The sequence below is a fragment of the Cnephaeus nilssonii genome (genome assembly GCF_951640355.1).
Source record: "Cnephaeus nilssonii genome assembly, chromosome: 13".
Taxonomy (NCBI): Eukaryota; Metazoa; Chordata; class Mammalia; order Chiroptera; family Vespertilionidae; genus Cnephaeus; species Cnephaeus nilssonii.
The window spans coordinates 46,332,280-46,351,576 of record NC_137084.1 but is presented as its reverse complement, the minus strand read 5'-3'; the positions used below and the strand labels follow the sequence as shown (position 1 = coordinate 46,351,576).

The following is a 19,297-nucleotide window of genomic DNA, read 5'->3' as shown; positions in this document are numbered from 1 at the left end:
AAAAGAAAAGAGGACAGGACAGAACCTTGGGGACCACAGTGTTATGGGCTGGATAGAGAGGAAGCCCACAGACGGGTCTGAGGAAAACCAGGCAAACGGGGCACATGGAGCCGAGAGGAAGACGGGGGTCACTAGCACCCGCAGCACAGCTGTCCTCCTGTGCACGTGGTAGGGTGTGCTCCCTGGTCCCCTGGGTGAGGGCTGCTGGGCCCATAAATACAAGCATTAGTTACCCCAGCACAGCCTGCCATGCTGCCCACGGCAGGCAGAGAGCATGTAGGAAGGAGACTAGATGGTAGCGTCCAATGATGCTGAAAGGCAAGCACTGAGAGGAGTCCCCTGGTTTAGAAACAAGGTGTTAGTAACTCCAGCAGAGCCGTTTGGATGGAGCAGGTGAGGGTCAGGAAGCAGAAGGCCTCTCAAGATGTGTGGCCATGAGGGCAGGTGACATGAGGGTGGAGGCTGGCGGGGGCTTTCTTAGGGGTGCAGACAGAGCAGCCTGCCCCTGCCTGCTCTGCCCTGTCTCTGCTCACCTTGGTCCTGGGATCGATGAGGCTGACCCCATACTTGTTGATGGCAATTAAGAGGATCTCCGGGAAGTTTGGCTCCGTAGTTTGCTAGTAAAGAAAGTAAAAAACCATCAGGTGGGGACCCAGAGCAGGAAAAGCTGTGTGCTTTTGGGACTGAATAAAGTCCCAGCTGCGATTAAGTTGACCTCTCCTGCCAACTCCGTGCCAGGGGAGCAGGGTGCTGTCAGCCCTGCCATGCCACCTTGATAAGAGCGGCCCACAGATTATCCTCCGAGATTCTGGCCTGTTTACACATCTGCTTCCCCTGCCAGGCTGAGGTCTTGTCCCTCTGTGTCCCAGGACCGAGTCCCGGGCTCAGCACTTAGCCGAGACACCTGGCTGAGACGGGTCCTAGGCTTTCCTCCGTTCCAGGCCAGGGCAGGCAGCAGAGGCCGCCGCTGCTCCCCACGATCCTGGGGAGGAGTCTCTGTCTTCTCAGCCCCCCTCCCCACTTCCCTCCTCCCTCCTCTCTGAGAAACCGCCCACAGCGTACCTTCACCTCGAAGAAGGCTGAGCCAAAGGTGGGCCACTTGAAGATGACCTTCAGGAAGGCCAGCTTGGCCTCCTCCTTGGACTTCCCCGCGTGCTTGTTGAAGTAGGCGACGATGGACTGCAGGGGGAGGCTGGGTCAGTCCTCTCCCCTCCCTCCTGCCCCATCCGCTCTGTCAGCAGCTGTCATGGGCCCTGGAGGGCCAGGCATAGGATGGGGTCCTGGAGCCGTGAGGAGCTGCCTCCTTGTCCCAGTTAATGGATTCCTGCCCTTCCTCCCAAGCAAGCAGGCCCAAGAGTAGCAATCAAGGAAAGCCGGGACACCACAGTCATCACAGTAACCACGGTAACAAGGACAGGGACAAGTATTGCAACGTGGCCTTTGCCTGAAAGACTGGAGACTAAAGCAAGTGGAGAGGGAATGGGGGAGGGGGAGTGACCCTATCACACGCAGGGCCACAGGAGACGCTTCCCTGGGCGGTTGGCTGCCCCTTGGGCCCTGGGGTGCCCGGAGACCCATTGTGGGGGACCTTATTCCCACTGCCTCCCCCATGCTCACCCGCTTCCAGTCGTCAGGTGAGACCTGCCGGATGAGGTCCTGGGGCACCAGCTCCCGCAGCAGCTTTGGGATACTGGGGAAGTAGGACTTGTCTTCTTCGAACTTGACCCTGTAGATCAGCGCCCCCAGCTGCAGCACCTCCTCCCGCGTGCACTTGTGGTAGCCTCGGAGATACTTCGGCAACTCCTGCCAGAGACAGAGCAGGTCACAGAGGGGTAGGGACTCCTTCCCTACCACCCTGAGGCCGGGTCCACCCGCTTCTCCAGCCTCCTCCAGGGGAGATGGCACAGGGCAGGACAACAGCGATTATGCCCGCACAGATTCAGCACGTTGCAGGTCAAAACAGAGCTGCATGTGAATAGTATGTCATTACCCCTCATAACAGTCCAGCGAGGTGAGCAGTCCCATTTCAAAAATGCAGGAACCTGAGACGATTCCCCAGACCGCCCAGGCCTGTCCTTCCGTGGGAAAAGCCTCTCAGGCCGCCGGCCTCCTCCCACTGATCCCTTGAGACTGGCTGGTTTCATCAGCGGCACCAGCCCATTCCCCACCTTGAACTTCCAGACCCAGAACCAGAGTAACTGAGGATGACGGGTAACTCAAAAGCAAAGATGAACCCTCTAAAGGGCCAGCACCACCCACAGGCTCCTGGAGCCTTACAGCTCTCTTGTTTAAAGCATAGGGAAATGGAGGCTGGCCCGAGGACACAGGGCCAATCAGAAACCCGAGTCAGTGATGATCCACCCACCCTTTCATGTACTCACTCATCCACTCATCCACCCTACCACCTATCTGCCCATTTATACCCATTCATCCATCCATCTACCCAGCCATATGGGTCTACCCACACATCTGTTTCCCATCCATTTCCCTATTTGTTCATCTATTCACCTACCAACCCTCCTACCACTTACCCATTCACCCATCCATTCACTGATATCCAATTCAAAAATTCATTTACCATCCATTCTTCTCCCATTCATTCACCCATCCATCAAGCCAACTTCTATTTATTGAGCATCAACTATGAGCCAAGCCCTATAAGCAACAACACATATCCTCCTTACTCTCATTGAACTTACAGTCAAAGAACAGACATTAATTATCACATCAAATCAATGTACAGTTCCAATCTTTGAAGGAAATATTCCCAGTGCTATGAGAACATAGAACGAAGTGACTTGGAGTCTCAGGGACAGGGAAGACTTAAGATGATTCATGGAAAACAGCATGGAGATTCCTCAAAAAATTAAAAATACAACTGCCTTATGACCAGCAATTTTACTTCTGGGTATATATACAAAGAAACCCAAAACACTAATTTGAAAGAATATATGCACCCCTATGTTCACTGCAGTGTTATCCTACCTAATAATAGAGTAATATGCAAATTGACCATACTTTCGCTACACCCACAAGCCACACCCACCAGCCACACCCACCAGGAAACCATCCTGCCGGAGGCTTTTCCGGCCTTGGGCACCAGCGGGGAGCCTGCGATGGATGGCAGGCAACTGGCGGTCGGCTCCTGCGACAACCAGAGGCTGACCAACTGGAAGTCAGTGCTGGCCCCGCCCCCAACCAAGCAGTTAGGGGCAATCAGGCAGGCAGGCAGAGGGGTTAGGGGTGATCAGGTAGGCAAGTGGTTAGGGGAGATCAGGTAGACAGACCAGCTGTAGGGGTGATTAGGTAGGCAGACAGACCCTCACTAGGCTGGCCCCGCCCCCAAGCAAGCTGTTAGGGGCAATCAGGCAGGCAGGCAGAGTGGATAGGGGTGATCAGGTAGGCAGACCAGTGGTTAGGGATGATCAGGCAAGGCAGGCAGAGTGGATAGGGGCAATCAGGTAGGCAGACAGCCCCTTGCATGGCTGGCCCCACCCCCCAGCAAAGAAAGAGGGAGGCCCAGGCCAGCCAAGCCATTGCACCCCAGCCTGTCGCCTGCAGAGGGAGGCCACCGGTGGCAGGGGAGGGGAGACAGTGCTGCACAGATGGCAAGCAGTGGCAGCGGCGGGGGTGGGGCCAGCTTCCTGCAGACCTGGGACGGAAAGACCCGATAGGCCCTGATCTCAGGCCAGGCCTAGGGGCCCTACCCGAGGGGTCCTGGATTGTGAGAGGGTGGTTGGGCTGAGGGACGCCCCCAAGTGCATGAATCTTCTGGGCCTCTAGTTTACAATAAGCGAGTTATGAAAGCAACCCACATGCCCATCAGCAGACGATGGGATAAGAAAGCTGTGGTACATATACACAATGGAATATTACTTGGTCCACAAAAAGCCACACATTTGCGACAGCATGAATGAGGGTATTATACTAAGTGACATAAGGCAGTCAGAGAAAGACACATACCATGATTTCACTTACATGTGGAATCTAAAGAACAAAATAAATCAATATAAACAGACACATAAATACAGAGAACAGACTGATGGTTGTAAGTGGGGTGGGGGGTTAGAGGACTGGGTGAAAAAGGCGAAGGGACTGAGAAGTACAGATTGGCAGTTACAAAATAGTCATGGGAGTCTAAGTACAGCATAGGAAATACAGTCAATAACACTGTAATAACGAGGCATGCTGCCAGTGGGAACTGAAAATACTGGACGGAACCCTTTGTAAAGTACATGACCATCTAACCACCATGCAGTACACCTGAAGCTAATACAAAATAATATTGAATGTAAAGTGTAATTGAAAAAGAGACACAGCCAATGACTGAATTCGCATCCAAAAGCTCAGCAGGTAAAGAGGAAAAGACCCGGGAGAAGGGCATCCCAGCAGAGAGAGCTGACAAATCTCTCTCCAAGGCTGTGCCGGTACAGCCCCGCCCGGCAAGGACCGCAGGTCTCCGCTCCCCGAGTGCACAGGCCGCGTGCAGCACGTGGAGGCAACAGCCGCCTGCACACCGGCAGCTCACCTGGTAATAGTGGAAGATGGAATCCGCCATGGGGTCCTTCCCCGGCACCGTGGTGGTCCACAGCTTCTTCATGAAGAACACCTGGTAGGTGAGCGAGGGCACGATTCCTGCAGCAGAGGGCAGCCGGGTGTCACCGAAGGTCCCAGTCCAAGACGTGCCCATGCCCAGCACCGGCCCCGGAGGAGACCCTCGCTCGGGGCCTCGGAGGTGGGCCTCCAGGTACAACACTGAGCCAGCCCCCGCCCTGGGCTGGGCCTCGGATGCACCCAGGGCCCAGCCTCACGTTACCATCCTTGACGGGCCGTGCTTTCTTTATCCAGTCTGTCAGGTGTCGGACAAAGTCGAAGAAGAAGTCATTCTCAGGCACGCTGATGACCTAAGGACGCGTTTCAGCTGGAGCAATACTGTCTTCTGACTCTCCCACCCCAGGACCTGGTGGCCCCTTCTCCACAGACTCCCTCTGGCAGCCAGAAGGGGTGTCCGTGTACCAGCCTCACCCTGCCCGGCCGTGCCTGCTGAGTGTCTCCAGAACATGGCCTGCGCAGAGGGACAGTCCCTCCATTCTGTCATTCAGCAAAGATCTACTGAACGCTGCCCGGGCCCCGGGGACAAGGCTGAGAACGAGGCCCAGGCCCTGCCTTGCACATTCCCCGGCATCCACATCCTCCTCCTCCCGCAGGCACTACGCAATCCTGGGTCCAGGACCTCCCCAAGACCCCTCTGCGTCCCCAGTGTCAGGCACAGGGACAGTCATGAAGTGAGGAGACAGACATGGATGCACCGGGAGCTGGAGCGAAGGGGAGGGAGCACCATCGGCCCGAGCTGGTCAGGGAAGCCTTCCCCGGGGAAGGGACTTTGACCCCGTGCGCAGAGAAGGGGGGAGCAACGTGGGACGGTGGCAGAGGCCTGCGCTTTGGAGGCAGACCCCCTAGATCTAGCCCCTTCTGTGTGGCCTTAGATAAGGTAACCTTTCTCAGCCCAGGCTCTGTGACCTGTCAGGTGGGCAGGACTGCCCTCTTCAAGGGTCATTTCAAGGATTAACTGGCCTCAGCCGGCAGCTGAGGGAGCGGTCAAGTCACATCTGGAAGTACACGCTGGGGTGAGGGGCGGGGCCTGGTGTGAGGCCATGCTGGGCCGTGCCTCGGAGGAAAGATTTCGGGGCAGCTGCTGCCTGTAAGGGGCACACCACACAGGGATGCAAGAAGGAGACGGGCGCAGTGGGATGCCACATACAAGAGCACTCTTCCTCTCTCTCTCTAACCTCCCTCCTTTGTCTCCTCCCCCTCCTGCCCCACGAGCTGCTAGGCTTCAGCAAATGTCCCAACCGACAGGACAGACAGACAGCAGGCAACGACTCCCCACCCACCTTGTCTGCAATTTTGACAAAGAGGCTGAAGCCCTCCGAGGACTTGAGGAGCAGCCGGGCGGCGATGTTCTGGCAGAAGTCCTTGGCCTTGGTGCTGGACTCCACCTCGAAGGCCTGGGGGAGGGGGGCTCACTTGGCTCTGGCTGTGCCTCCAACTAGACCGACCCCCGGGTCCAGAGCTGGGCCCAGCAGTTAAGAAAAGAACAAGGCAGCTAACTCCTGTCTGGGTCTTCCCAGGTCATGGCCTCCCCTGAGCAGGACTCGGCCTTGGCCTCCGGGCCCTGGGCCTGCTGAGCAAGCCTGAGTGATGGTGGAGGGAGCACAGATAGGCGCAGGGCGTGGGGCGACTGGAAGGAGAGAGACAGGAGGAGGAGGAGGAGAGCAAATTTCAGAAAAAGGGGGAGGAGAAAAGGGGGGGAAGCAGCCCAGAGTGTGGGCTGGGGCCCGAGGCCTCCCCTCCACCATCCCGTTTGCCCCTTCCTCCCGCCCCTCGTGGAGTGAGAGCTCCGTCAGGCGGCCACAGACGCCCTGGTCGGGAGCCTCTGGGACTGCAGAGACTGGGGAAGTTTAGATGGAGGGAGGAGTGTGATGGGGAGGGGCCTCCATGTGACCTTCGGCTGGAGGGGACAGAAAAGGGTCTTAGAGAGTTTTGTCCTTGTGTCTGGCATCCTGTTGGGCATTTCTGAGTCTCTAGTCTCTAGACAAGTTTTAAAACTGCTTTTCAGACGGGAAGTTTCAATATTGGACTCATTGATCTGAACAAGACGCTGTGCTGAGATGGGTCAGGAGCGGACACCAGGAGGCAGCCTGGCCGAATGGGCGGGACAGGAAGACACAGACAAAAGGGACCTTTGGACAAGGGGACCAGGGCGGTGGGGACCCCCAATCAGGCCAGGTGGGGGGAGGGAGGGAGGAAGGTCTGAGGAAAGTGGGCTCAGGGCCATAGGAACAGAGCTGGCCCCGGGGAGGGGGCACCACACGGAGCTCAGCTCCCGGGAGAAGGCACTGGCTCCAAGGCAGGGCCTCCTCAGCGGGCGGGAGGGGGCCTTCTCAGGGAAGCTGCTCACGGAAGGTTGGACCGGAACCCGGGGCTCCTGGCCAGGGCGTCTGTGGCCGCCTGACTGAGCTCTGACTCCATGAGGGGGGGAGGAAGGGCAAACGTGGGGATGGTGGAAGGAGGCCTCGGGCTGCTCCCTGTGCCCCGAGGGCATTCATGAAGGTGTTTCGGGCCCTCCGTGAACCAGGCAGCCGGCGGCCCTCACCTCATCGGTGTCGTCGGGAAAGTAGACCTTGTGGAATATCTGGGTGGTTTTGTGCTGGATGGCCTCCACCTCCACCAGGTGTGGGGGGTACTTCCGGGACCCGTTCCTGAAAGCCGGGGGGGGGGGGAGAGGGGGGACACAGTCAGGGGCCAGCGGGTGCATGGAGCGAGGAACGGAGGGAACTTTGGGAGCCGGAACACCCACTTCAATCCCTATCCATCCCGTCTTTCCCGCTGACAGTCACTTAACCCCTCAGAGCCTCCAGGTGCCCATCTGTGCAATGGGGTACCAGTGCCCCCCACACAGGGCTGTGGAGGGGACCGAACGAAGGGAAGGATGCAGGTGGGCTTTTCAGAGTATGAGGTGCGGTCAGGCGTCTGCCTCCCCGACAAACTTGAAGGTTATGAGCCAAGCCCTTCTGAGCAACCAGACTCAAACTGGGTCCGGAATGGGCACTGGGCGCTGCAACCTTTGTCGAACTGACCGCCGTGGTACCCCCGGGATGGTCACTACGGGTGGGTGGTCATTTCCTCACCCCAAGGGGGCTCGTCCTACAAACCTGGGGTGGCCGGGAGCCCCTCCCAATGCCTGTCCCCGAGCTCCGTGCCAGCTGCCTCTGCCCCTTGGGGCTGCTGTACCTCAAGGCCTTCTGGAGCCGCTGCAGGCAGTCGATGGCGAGCGGGCAGTGCTTCCGGGACTGCAGGAAGCGCTGCACGTGGGGCAGGAGGATGTTGCTGGGGGGGAAGAGGCCGGTGCACAGCCAGAGCAGCTCCCAGCCCCGCTCCTCGCTGTACCTGCAGGAAGAGGGGTGGTGTCCGGCAGGGCACCCCGGGCCCACCACCGAGTCTGAGCACCACCCAGGACGGCACACCCCTCGGCTCCTCAGCACAGCAGCACGCGCCTGGCCTGACCCCCACCCCTGTCTGAGGACCAATGGACCCACCTCCCTGACGGCTGGATCCAATGAGTGCGACTCAAAGTAGAGTCAGCTGAACCATGAGGGGCCACAGTTACAGCCACGGGGAGGTAAGATGCTCATGCCAGGATGAAAATCAGCTGTGTCACCAAGTACTTTGGTTCAACTAAGGTTTTTTTTTTTTTAGCAAGACTTTCCTATGAAGGAAGAAGTGTGTGATTTGTTCTGGCAGAAGCTCTGTAACTCCCCTGCTCTTTGAATAGCACTACGTTAGAACAGCCGCCGGGCTCCCTCAGACACCATTCTGAGCTCCTGTGTCTGGCAGGGGGGGAATCTTGGAGGGCTCCTAGGAGGAGGTGGCATCTGATCTCGGCTTTCAAGGATGAGAAAAATTCTGATATGCAAAGGAGAGGAAAAGTTTTCCAGGCTGTGATTATGGCATGTACAGAGGTTTGTCAGTGTGAAAAGATCTGATGTATGGCTCTTAAGGAAGAGATGTAGAGAGTGACACTGCTGGGCAGGGAGTTGGGGGTCTGGGCATAAGGGGAGATGGCAAGGCCTCTCTCAGGCTCTGAGACTAACATGTGCGGTTGTATGGCCCAGCAGGGAGAAGACGGTGACACCCTCTGGGGCCCAACACCTTTAGCCCATGAGAGTTCTAAGCCAGAGCTTCCAACTGACACCTAGCTCAGCCCGAAGCAGAGATGGGGCATTTGCTCATGAGCTGAACCTGCAGCTGGCAGCAGAGTCTGGGCTGGGCAGGAGGATCCAGGGGAGGCTCAAGCAGGGAGTGGCAGGAATTAGGAGGAGCTGGGCCTGTGGAACTTGGAGGACAGACTCAGAGGGCACAGCAGCCACCTCTGGGCTCTTGACCCGCCTGAGGCAGAGCTAGGACGTGAGTCTGAGGGTGGCTCCCTGCTCTGAGTGAGGCAGGGAGGGAGCGAGGGCGGGGGCTCCCCATCACAATGGGTGCATGACCTTTAGGACTCCCTGCAGCTGGGGGCGCTAGGGATGGGCCTGCCCCCCTCACCTGCCCACAGCCCCGGGCTCACCTGATGTGGTTGTCGGTCAGCTGCTTCAGGACCTGCACATATACCTCGTCCTTGAGGGGCTCGGCCTTCAGGGCGCCCTCGAAGATCTGGTCGGTGAGCTCGTTGACAGAGCGCATCCTCTTGGATGGGTAGTCGCCCATGTACTTGAGCATGGCTGGGGGGCCGTCAAGGAAGGGCTGGTGGCCGAGGGGGTGGCACTGGGCCAGGAGGCAGGAGGCCCTGGGCCTCGGGCTACTCAGGAAATGGGCATTGTTTCCCCCCCCCCCCCGCCCACCTGCAGTCCTTGTCCACCGCCCACTCTCTCCTCAACTCCTGCGGCCGCCTCCTTGGCCCCCAACCCTATATCCAAAGTGCTCGCAGCACCAGGTCGCGCTGTCCAACTCACTAATCTGTGCCAGGCCTGCCCAGGGGCCCCATGGCCTCGGGACACAGTCCACGCTTCTTCACAGGACCGGAACCCTTCATGATTCCCTTCTTGGACCTGCCCTCCAGCTGTGCTGAATTCTCGTGTGCCCTGGCAGCACCCTGCTCTGCGCCGCCTCAGGGCCTTTGTGCAGGCTGCTCCCTGTGCCTGGAACTCTCCCCGCCTGTCTCCCCTTTGACTGGCTAAGTAAGTCCTACTCTGTTTTCAGGTATCAGCCAAGAAACCACCTCCTCCAGGAAGCCCGCCCTGCCCTCCTCCAAGGCTGGGTCAGGCCACTGTGCTGCAACCCCATCATAGCACTGATCCCGGTCAGCATGTCTCCCCTGAGCCCCGGGACTGGGTCTGGTCACCACTGTGTCTCGATGCCTGGCCCAGCACATGGCAAGAGTACTGTCAACCGAGTAACAGGGCAGAAGAGACGATGGGTGAGAGAGAGGTGGCTCCTTGCGTACTGTAAGGCGCCGGCACATGGATGGAGGTGCTCCATCAGCTTCCCTTCACATCTGCCCAGGACCCAGGTGAACCCCAGAGGGAAGCGGGTGTCTAGATGGAAACCCCGGAGGCAGAGGCCCGGCCCCACGCCGCCCTGCGGTCCCCTTCCCGTGTCCCCACCCCATCGGTGCGGATACCGATGAAGGCCATGCAGGCCTCCTGCGAGAGCTCCTCGCTGCCCAGGATCTTCTTGAGCAGCGCCTGCTTCAGCGGCTCCCGCGTGTGGCTCCACAGCCGGTCCTTCCCTCGGGCCTTGGACACCATCACCCGGCTCAGGGTGTGCTTGGGTGGGGGCCTGGCCGCACAGGAATGGTCAGCACTGACAGTCGCCAGATTGTGAGGCCCACCCCCATCCACCCCATTGCTGGAGGTCAGGGGTCAGGAACAGGCCCTGCTCTTCCCTCCTGCCCTGTGACCTGGGGCAGGCGCCAGCCCCGGGCCTCACCTTCTCTGCTGGAAAACGAAGGTTCTGACCTCTGTGCCCCAGACAGCCCTGCCGCCCTCCCCACCTCCTCATCCTGCTCCTCTCCGCTCCGCCCTGGCACGGACTCTGTCCGAGTCACCCCGACACAGCGCAGCGAGGCCACCTCCTCCAGGAAGCCTTGCCTCTACCCCCAGCAGCCCCACCCAGGCTGGGCACACAGAACCCCAGCTCCTGGTGTGTGCCCATCTCCCCCCCAGGACTGCGAGTCATGAGTGCCCAGGGTCCTGCCTGGGGTGGGCACAGTCGCCATCTCTTAGATGAAGGAAGGATAAGAGGACACACACTAGAAGGGTCACTCGAAGGACAAAAACGGGCCCCTGGCTCCCTCTGACCCAGGCCCTGCTCAGAGGGGCGGCTGCTTTGGGATGCCCCCACCAGAGTCGCAGAAGCCCTCTCCCCTGTCCCCCTCTCCTGCCCCTGCCCCGGGGCCCCTCTCCCCTCTCCCCTGTCCCTGCCTTGGGCCCCTTTCCCCTGTCCCCCGCTCCCCTGCCCCGGGCCCCTCTCCCCTCTCCCCTGTCCCTGCCCCGGGCCCCTCTCCCCTCTCCCCTGTCCCTGCCCCGGGCCCCTCTCCCCTCTCCCCTGTCCCTGCCCCGGGCCCCTCTCCCCTCTCCCCTGTCCCTGCCCCGGGCCCCTCTCCCCTCTCCCCTGTCCCTGCCCGGGGCCCCTCTCCCCTCTCCCCTGTCCCTGCCCGGGGCCCCTCTCCCCTCTCCCCTCTCCCCTGTCCCTGCCCCGGGGCCCCTCTCCCCTCTCCCCTGTCCCTGCCCTGGGCCCCTTTCCCCTGTCCCCCGCTCCCCTGCCCCGGGCCCCTCTCCCCTCTCCCCTGTCCCTGCCCCGGGCCCCTCTCCCCTCTCCCCTGTCCCTGCCCGGGGCCCCTCTCCCCTCTCCCCTGTCCCTGCCCGGGGCCCCTCTCCCCTCTCCCCTGTCCCTGCCCCGGGGCCCCTCTCCCCTCTCCCCTGTCCCTGCCCTGGGCCCCTTTCCCCTGTCCCCCGCTCCCCTGCCCCGGGCCCCTCTCCCCTCTCCCCTGTCCCTGCCCCGGGCCCCTCTCCCCTCTCCCCTGTCCCTGCCCGGGGCCCCTCTCCCCTCTCCCCTGTCCCTGCCCGGGGCCCCTCTCCCCTCTCCCCTGTCCCTGCCCCGGGGCCCCTCTCCCCTCTCCCCTGTCCCTGCCCTGGGCCCCTTTCCCCTGTCCCCCGCTCCCCTGCCCCGGGCCCCTCTCCCCTCTCCCCTGTCCCTGCCCCGGGCCCCTCTCCCCTCTCCCCTGTCCCTGCCCCGGGCCCCTCTCCCCTCTCCCCTGTCCCTGCCCCGGGCCCCTCTCCCCTCTCCCCTGTCCCTGCCCGGGGCCCCTCTCCCCTCTCCCCTGTCCCTGCCCCGGGCCCCTCTCCCCTGTCCCTGCCCCGGGCCCCTCTCCCCTCTCCCCTGCCCCTTCACCTGAAGTAGTCGTAGGAGAACTCCTCCAGCGTGTAGGGCTTGGCGCGCACCTCAGGCTCCGGTGCTCGCAGCTGCAAGAGCCGGATCACGTCCTGCCTCTGGTCAGGGGTCATGGTGACCAGGGCCTAGAGACCGAAGGGTGGGGCTGAGGTCATCTCTCCACCTGGGATCACACGGCGAAGCCCAGAGCCTTCTCCCGGGGCAGGGAGACTGCCACTCGGGGGGCCCTGTGCCCGTTCTGAGCCTGGGAGCCCCTTTGCTCCTTGTATCTCTGCAGCTGCTGCTGCCTCCATGCTGCTGGGCTCAGGACCCTTCCCTCGGTGCCTGGGTCTGAACCAGGTGGGTCAGTCAGAACGGCTGGACCGGGTCCTGCCCCGGGGCCCTCTCCCCTGCCCCTGCCCAGGGAGCTGCTGGGAGACGCTGAGCTCTGAGCTCTCAGTGCTGCGCTCAAGGGGAGTCCAAGGAACCAGGGCCTCCCTCCCAGCTCTGCCCTCACTGCCCTTCCGCTCAGAGCCAGGCGGCGTGCTGCCCTCCCCACCTCTCCCCCCGGCCCTGCCCCGGGCACTTCCTCACTGAGGCCCTTCCAGGCCCTTCTCCGGGGTGATAGCTGCCCCCGCTCTAAGTCTCTGGTCCCATGGGACCCCCAGGTCACCTTCACGGAGGCTGCAGGCCACGTGTCTATTTAATCCCTCCCTCAGACGTGGAAAGGAGACAAGGAGGGGTTCGGGAGCGCCCCGTCCACGTACCACAATCTCCCGCAGCGGCATGGTGACCGTGGGCATGACGTACACGCAGTCGGTGGGGAAGTCCCCGCGCTGCTTGGTCCGCTCGTTGATGCCGTTGGCCCAGCCGGAGTTCATGACCTGCTCTCCTGTGTCGTGGTCCAGGATGATGAGGTCTCCCTTCGCAAAGCTGAGGAAGCCCGACTCCTCGCCCGCTGGGGGCCGTGGTGAGGGGCCACGGGGGGCAGAGAGAGACTCGGGGTTAACACATCTTTATTTGGGTTGATGCCCTGTAAGCTGCTCCTCACACTGAAGAACTGAGGCCCTGTCATGTCTGCTCACGGGCCACCCCGCCTCCACGCAGACATGGCCGTCAGAGTGGTCAGTCTCCTGCCCCAAAGCCTCTGTGGCTCCCCATGGCCCTTAGGAGAAAGCCCACACTCCCTGACATGCTCGTAGGCCTGTCGGGGGCTGCCTTCCTGGCATCCTCCACCCCCGTGCCCCTTCCTCTCCTTCCCTCATTCCAGCCAAACCCAACTCTGCGGTTCCCAGACACGTGTTTCTCCAGCCCTGGTGCTTGGCCTGTGATCTGCTCTCTGCCTCCAACACTCACACCCATTTCCTCCCCGCACCCCATGCTGCCTGGGGCCGCTCTTCTGGGCTCCCACAGCCTCTGGCTCCCTGGTCACTGCACAGGCACTGCACCATCTGCCCCTACCCCTGCCCCTGCCCCTGCCCCTGCCCCTGACCCCATGGAGGGTGGGCCCAGGGCCCCTTGCCCCTCTGTCTTTCCACTGCTCTGCCCAGGGCCTCGGAGGCTCCGGGGATGCTCAGTGAGGGGATGCTGTCATCATCTGGAGGCGGGGGCGTTTGGAGACACCGAGGAGGCACCCCTGACTCCCCTGGAGGAGGTGACAGGGGTAAGTATTCAGACCAGGAAAGGAGGGAGGGAGAGGGAGAGTCCCCACAGAGTGCAGACGGAAGACACCGAGTCCGGCTGTTTGGTTCTGTCGGAGCCAAGGGTATCCGGGGAAGGATGGGTAGCAGCCAGGCCAAGGCCAAGGCCAAGGCCCAGGAGGGTGATCTGCCTGACGCCCCTGACCCCAGTGCCGGGCAGCCCACGCCAGGAGCCACTCACCAGGGTTGGGGTTGTCCTGCAGGGCCACCACGTACTTGGACCTCTTCCGGAGCCCCTCCAGAAAGGTGACCACCAGGTCCCGGATGTCCTCGGCGTTGCTGGAGGTGAAGGTGTACTCATCCCCCTTGATGGTGGCCAGCGTGAAGCTGGGGGCTGTGAGCTTGGCTCCCCTGCAGGACCAACACGGAGAACAGGGCCCCGCCGGGGTCAGGCCTTCCCAGCCCGGGTGACACGAAGCACAGCCCAGTTCAGAGCAGCCCAGCGAGAGCCAGACGCGGCACTCCCTGAAGGGGACCAAGGCCCGCGCGTCAGGCGTGGCCCGGCCAGGGAGGTGCCGGCCTGGCCAGGGTGAGCGCCGCCCAGGTCAGACACAGCTCAGCCTGCCTCAGGCGTGGCCCGGCCTGCGGCAGCCCAGCCCCTGTCCCTTTGGTTGTCTCAGTCCTACTAGCCCTTTAGTCTCAGCCCAGATACCCCTTCCTCCAGGAAGCCTTCCTTGCTCCCCACAGCCCTCATGACACTGGTCCTGCTCTAACGTGACCTGTTCAATATCCTCAATATCCATCTCCCCTCTCGACTGGAACTTCAAAGGGGGGGGGGGGACTATTGAGTGCCTGACACGTGGCTGCTCAGAGCTGGCCATGCCCAACCCTGCCCACAGCGACACGGCCAAGAGCACGCCAGTCTGTCCAGGGACCCACCCCGCCCTCGCTCCCATGTGCACCTCACTTTTCACTTTACAGCGCGCTCTCCCGCTGATCGCTGCCTGCCCTTCTCAGCACAGTTACTGAGGGGAAAGTATTACGGCCTCTATTTTAGGGATGAGGATGTGGAGGGGAGTCCCATCCGGGCCCCTCTGCCTCAGGCCAGGATCTTTCTACACACACTCGACGGCCCCTGACTATCCTAACCACTCACGCCCATCTCAGAACAGCCATTAAAGGGCTGGAACGACCTCCCTGCCATCCCCATCAGGAGGGCGGGGCCTGCGGAGTAACACACCAACTACTCGTTACACGTGACCAGGGAGGCCCTGCAGGCTCGGCGCCTCGGAGGGTCCTCTGTGAGGCGGAGACGCCCCTCAAAGGCCATGGCCGCAGGAGAGCGCTGGGAGACCTCTCCTTCCCATCTGTCTGTCTGTCTGTGTGTGTCCCTCGGCCCCTCCTCAGTTCAGACAGAGCTGAATCGGGACCCTGTCGGGCCTCTGCACAGCTTCGACAGCTCCCTGCTCTGCAGAAAGTGGGGTGCCGGGCGGGGGGGGGACTGACCTGCTGCTGGACACGGCCATGATCTCAGGGAAGGACAGCTCCAGGAGCACCTGCTCCTGCTCATCCACGAAGTAGACGCCCGTCCAGTTGACGGCCACAATGACGTCGTTTTTGGGGAGGCTGGGGCCTGGGGCAGAGACCGAGGCTCTGAGAGGGAGGCCTCCCCTCTCCTGGGCCCAGCCCTGCCCAGTCCTCACAACCACCAGGGCAGGGAGCGTATTGACTTCCATTTTACAGAAGTGGAAACTGAGCCTCAGAGCACAGCCTCCCTGGAAGCCAGAGCCCCGCGTACGGCGGGGGGAGGATGCTGGGACCAGGACCCGGGGTGTGAGCCCGTGCCACGGGTCTTCCTGCAGCTGCGGACAAGTCCCCGCCTGCAGTGAGGCAGGGTGTGGGGAGGGCTAGGACCCACTGAGCCCCAAGGTTCCCTCCAGCCTGATAACGTGATTCTGTGAAGCCCGGGGCCTGGCACGGAGCAGGTGCCCCCAGACGACAGCCCGAGGACGCTGAGCTGATAGCTGAAGTGGTGTGGGCCACAGCCACGCTCAGCTCCATGGAGTCAGCCAGCCCTTGCTCTGGGCCACCCGCTCCTGCAGGTGCTCTAACGACCTCCATACCCACTCAGTTGTTCAACCCACTGTGCCGCTGAGCACCTACTGTGTGCCACAGAGCCCAACTGGACTGTGGGAGGTGGGACCCGCGCAGCGCACTGGCCTGGAGAGACCAGCAGCCCGCGGGCAGGAGCCTGGCTGACTGGGCACCCGTTTCAGGCCTCTCCCTGGCGTGGGCCGCAGTGAGGGTGGGAGAGGGGGTGGAGGCAGGAGGGCTGCGGTACCTGAGAATTTGTAAGCTTCGTAAAACCTGGAGAAGAGCAAGGGCCACTTGAAGCGAGCGTAATTGACCACATCCTCCTTGACCTTCTGGGAATCAGTTCGCCTCTGGGCATAAATGCCCTGGAGGGGGACAGACAAGGACAGGGGACAGAGAGACGTCACCTGTGCTCTGGCTGGAACTCAAATGTCCCGGCCCCCAGGCCAGGAGGGGCCCGGGGCTGCGGCGCCTCCTGTGCTTCACGGCCTTGCCCATCCCATCAGCCCCAGCCACCACATCACCTGCCCTCCTCTTGCCAGGGAAACGTGGGTCCCGCCTGCAGGGAGCTCCCAATGCACCCAAGTGACAGAAAAGCCCACAATGGCAGCCGGGCAGGTGCAGGGGATGGACGGGCTCCAGGGGCTGACGGGGTGAGGGGGATGGAGAGGAGGTGGCCAAGGACAGAGACGGAGGGGTGGAGGGAGAGCACGTGTCTTTTCTGGAGGGGAGGGAGGGCCTCGGGGCTGAGCCCCGCCTAGATGTAGAGGGGGTGAGGGGGCTTCAGGGGGAGGCGGGGTGGAAAGTGGTGAGGGGCTGAGAGACCGCTGGTCTGTGAAGCCCTCTGGCAACTGTGTGCAAAGGTAATTCTGCTCTTACACAACCAGGGCCTGGAGGTGGGGAGGCCTGGGGTCCCCTCCGGCAGCCAAGGTTTCCCACCCCCTCTTCAGCAGGCCACCTCGCTCTACTTGGGCAGCCCTTATGGGCCTGGGGCCTCCGGCAAGGGGCCCGAGGGGGCGGGTCCCTAAAGCTCCCAGGCAGGAAGGTGGGCAGAGCTCTTGCAGGCAGAACGGAGGGTGCCCTTCCTGGAAGCTCCCCAACACGCACCAGCGCCGCCGAGCTGTGGCTCTCGTGAGCGCCTGTGCAAGGCCAGGACTGGGCCCCCACCACCTGCACCACGGCTTCCCTCACGGGGCCACAGAGCTGGACGTGAGCCATCTCGTATCCCTGGAACCCAGGCCAGAGCGGATGACAGAGACAGGAGACCCGATGTGCGTGGTGGAGGAGGCAGGCTGCTGGGAAGCAGGAGGCCCCGCAGCCGGTGGGCGGACGTGGCAGGTGAGAGCTGTGACGCCTTCGATGCCCCAGGTGCTACTTCCTGGCCTCCGTCATCAGGACCCCCTCTCCCAAGAGCCTCCGCCCTCCTACCTTCTTGTGAGCAGCAATGGCCAGCTGGGCCCACTTCTCGAGCGTCTTCAGGGGCGTGATCTCGCGGTCAGGGATGTAGGTGGGCACGAGGTTCAGGAGGCGCTCCAGAATCATCTCGGAGCCGTAGTCCACAAAGTACTGCTGGGAGGCCAGCTCGGCCAGGTCATCCTCCTGAGTTGGGGTTGGGGGGGTGTGGAGACCTCATTCACACACCCTCCGGGAAGCCCAGGCCCCCGCCTCCTGGGCCCTCAGCCCCTGGCCTTTGCACCCTGAGCTCTCACCGATTCGCCCAGAGCTCTTGTCTGGTTGGTGGAACCACGAGCTTCTTAAGGGCAGGGCCACATGCTTGCCTTCTCCTGGGTCCTCTCAGCACCAGAGGTACCGAGCTGACCCAGAGAGACCAGCCAGCCCATTTTGGTCATCGGTCAGCCACTACATCCTCAACCCAGTAAGACAGCAACGGGGGCTGGCAAACAACAGAGCAGCCAGGGACTGGCCTGGAGGGTGGGGGACCGGATACCGCTGGAGACTGAGGGAGTGAAGGGCGTGTATCACCGATACTACCTCCATCACCATCACCACGCCCCGGGACAGTCAGGGCACTGAACAACCCGTGGGCTACAGTGTGGAGGCGTCAGAGAGCCAGCTGGGCACTGGGCAGCTGTCCCTTCTCTGCCCGTGGTTGGTGCTCGGCAGCCCCCGTGATGCCTGCCTGGGGTTCCCCAGGCTCTGGCAGCAGGGGCAGTAAAGAAAGGCTCTTGGGTGCCTCAAAGGCAGTGGATATTTTCCAACTAGTTCAAAGTATTTCAGGGTTTTAGCAATGGACATGGCTGTACTGATACATTCTGCCTGAATATCACCTCACCACCACCAACAACACCACCATCATCATCGTCACTACCCTCACACCTACACCTACACCATCACTGCTTCTACCCTCGCCACCACCACCAACCATCCCCTTCATTTCCATCATCTCCATCCTCCTTCCTCCATCACAATCACCAACGAAATCACAGGTGCCACGGGAGCCATCATCACCGTCATCAAAAACAAGACAGCTACGCCACTCCTGTCCGCAGGAGACAGGAGTTTACACGTGTGCACACTCTGATCTCAGGTGCAGAACCTTCCACTGGCAGAACCCGGGCTGTGCTTCAAAGCCCTGGCTCCTGCAGGCAGCGTTAACCCGGGAGGAGCGAGGAGCACGCCCGCCCTCCCTCAGGCTAACCTCCGCATCAGCTAGTGGCGGGTCCCAGACAGGAACCCTCAGCCCGAATTCAAATTCAGAAAACAGGCTGCTGTGAGCCAAGCAAGCTCAGCCGGGACACCTGGAAGAGTCGCTCGCACTCACCTTCTCACACCTGTACTCCCCAAACTTGACCCCTCGCACCACCTGCTGGTAGATGAGATTGGTGGCCACGTTGTCTTCTGCGGGGTTGTGCCAGGGCGTGAAGACCTCTTTGCGGAAGAAGAGCCGCCACGGGGCATTGCGCTCCTGGGCACCCTGCTCCTTGGCATACTGCTCGCACTGGGAGATGGCATCCATGACGTGGTCACTGCCACTGCCCAGGGAGGACACCTGTGGGCAGAGGGCCGGAGGTCACCCAGGGGAAAAGGGAGCAAGCAGGAAGGACTACAAAGAGCCATCAACTGTGCCAACTGCTCTTGGGTGCCAAACCCAGGCTCAGAGAGAGGCAGGGAGGTGCCCAGGTCACCCTGGAGGCAGGCCAGCACGGGACCCCTGCACCCCAGACATGGGCTCTGAGCCGGCACAGCCACGGGAGTTCCCATTTCCTCGAGTAAGCCTTTTGTGACACTCGGATACACAAATGGCCACGGAAAACACAAGAGTATCCGTCTGTACGGCAGAAAAATCCAGATAAGTTGTGTCGGACACGTGGTTCCGTCCCGGACCTGCAAGGTGGGGCTCCTCGGCTGTGTGCGATGTTGCTAGGTGTGCAGGTAAAACCAGCCACCCCCAGGCCCAGCGCCACAGAGAAGGCTCCTGGCCTCGAAGTGACGGGTGGCCACTAGGAGTGAAAGGAAATGACCACTCAACCTGATGAGGAGTTAGATCCGCATCTGTAGGTGAGAAAATGGATCTCGGAGAGCCACGTGGCTGCAGGCCCCTGCAGCCTGTCTCCGGCACCAGAGGGGACTTGCTACATATGACTGACGTGAGTTCTGGGTTTCAACACTCTTTT

The 19,297-nt window shown here is 61.5% G+C and overlaps 1 protein-coding gene across 1 annotated transcript in view; it reads right to left on the bottom strand.

Moving 5' to 3' along the window:
* The window catches only part of MYO7A (myosin VIIA), an 82,330-nt gene that overhangs the window by 3,595 nt on the left and 59,438 nt on the right, over window positions 1-19,297 (bottom strand). The window contains exons 31-47 of the mRNA XM_079788629.1: window positions 18,445-18,672; window positions 17,091-17,261; window positions 15,910-16,027; window positions 15,075-15,201; window positions 13,810-13,979; window positions 12,696-12,886; window positions 11,950-12,074; window positions 10,178-10,335; window positions 9,125-9,278; window positions 7,795-7,950; window positions 7,157-7,262; window positions 5,895-6,008; window positions 4,817-4,904; window positions 4,529-4,635; window positions 1,618-1,803; window positions 1,063-1,179; window positions 534-617 (exon numbers count right to left, since the gene is read on the bottom strand). Of these exons, the coding sequence (XP_079644755.1) occupies window positions 534-617; window positions 1,063-1,179; window positions 1,618-1,803; window positions 4,529-4,635; window positions 4,817-4,904; window positions 5,895-6,008; window positions 7,157-7,262; window positions 7,795-7,950; window positions 9,125-9,278; window positions 10,178-10,335; window positions 11,950-12,074; window positions 12,696-12,886; window positions 13,810-13,979; window positions 15,075-15,201; window positions 15,910-16,027; window positions 17,091-17,261; window positions 18,445-18,672 (2,400 nt within the window). The remainder of the gene's footprint in view (window positions 1-533; window positions 618-1,062; window positions 1,180-1,617; window positions 1,804-4,528; window positions 4,636-4,816; window positions 4,905-5,894; window positions 6,009-7,156; window positions 7,263-7,794; window positions 7,951-9,124; window positions 9,279-10,177; window positions 10,336-11,949; window positions 12,075-12,695; window positions 12,887-13,809; window positions 13,980-15,074; window positions 15,202-15,909; window positions 16,028-17,090; window positions 17,262-18,444; window positions 18,673-19,297) is intronic.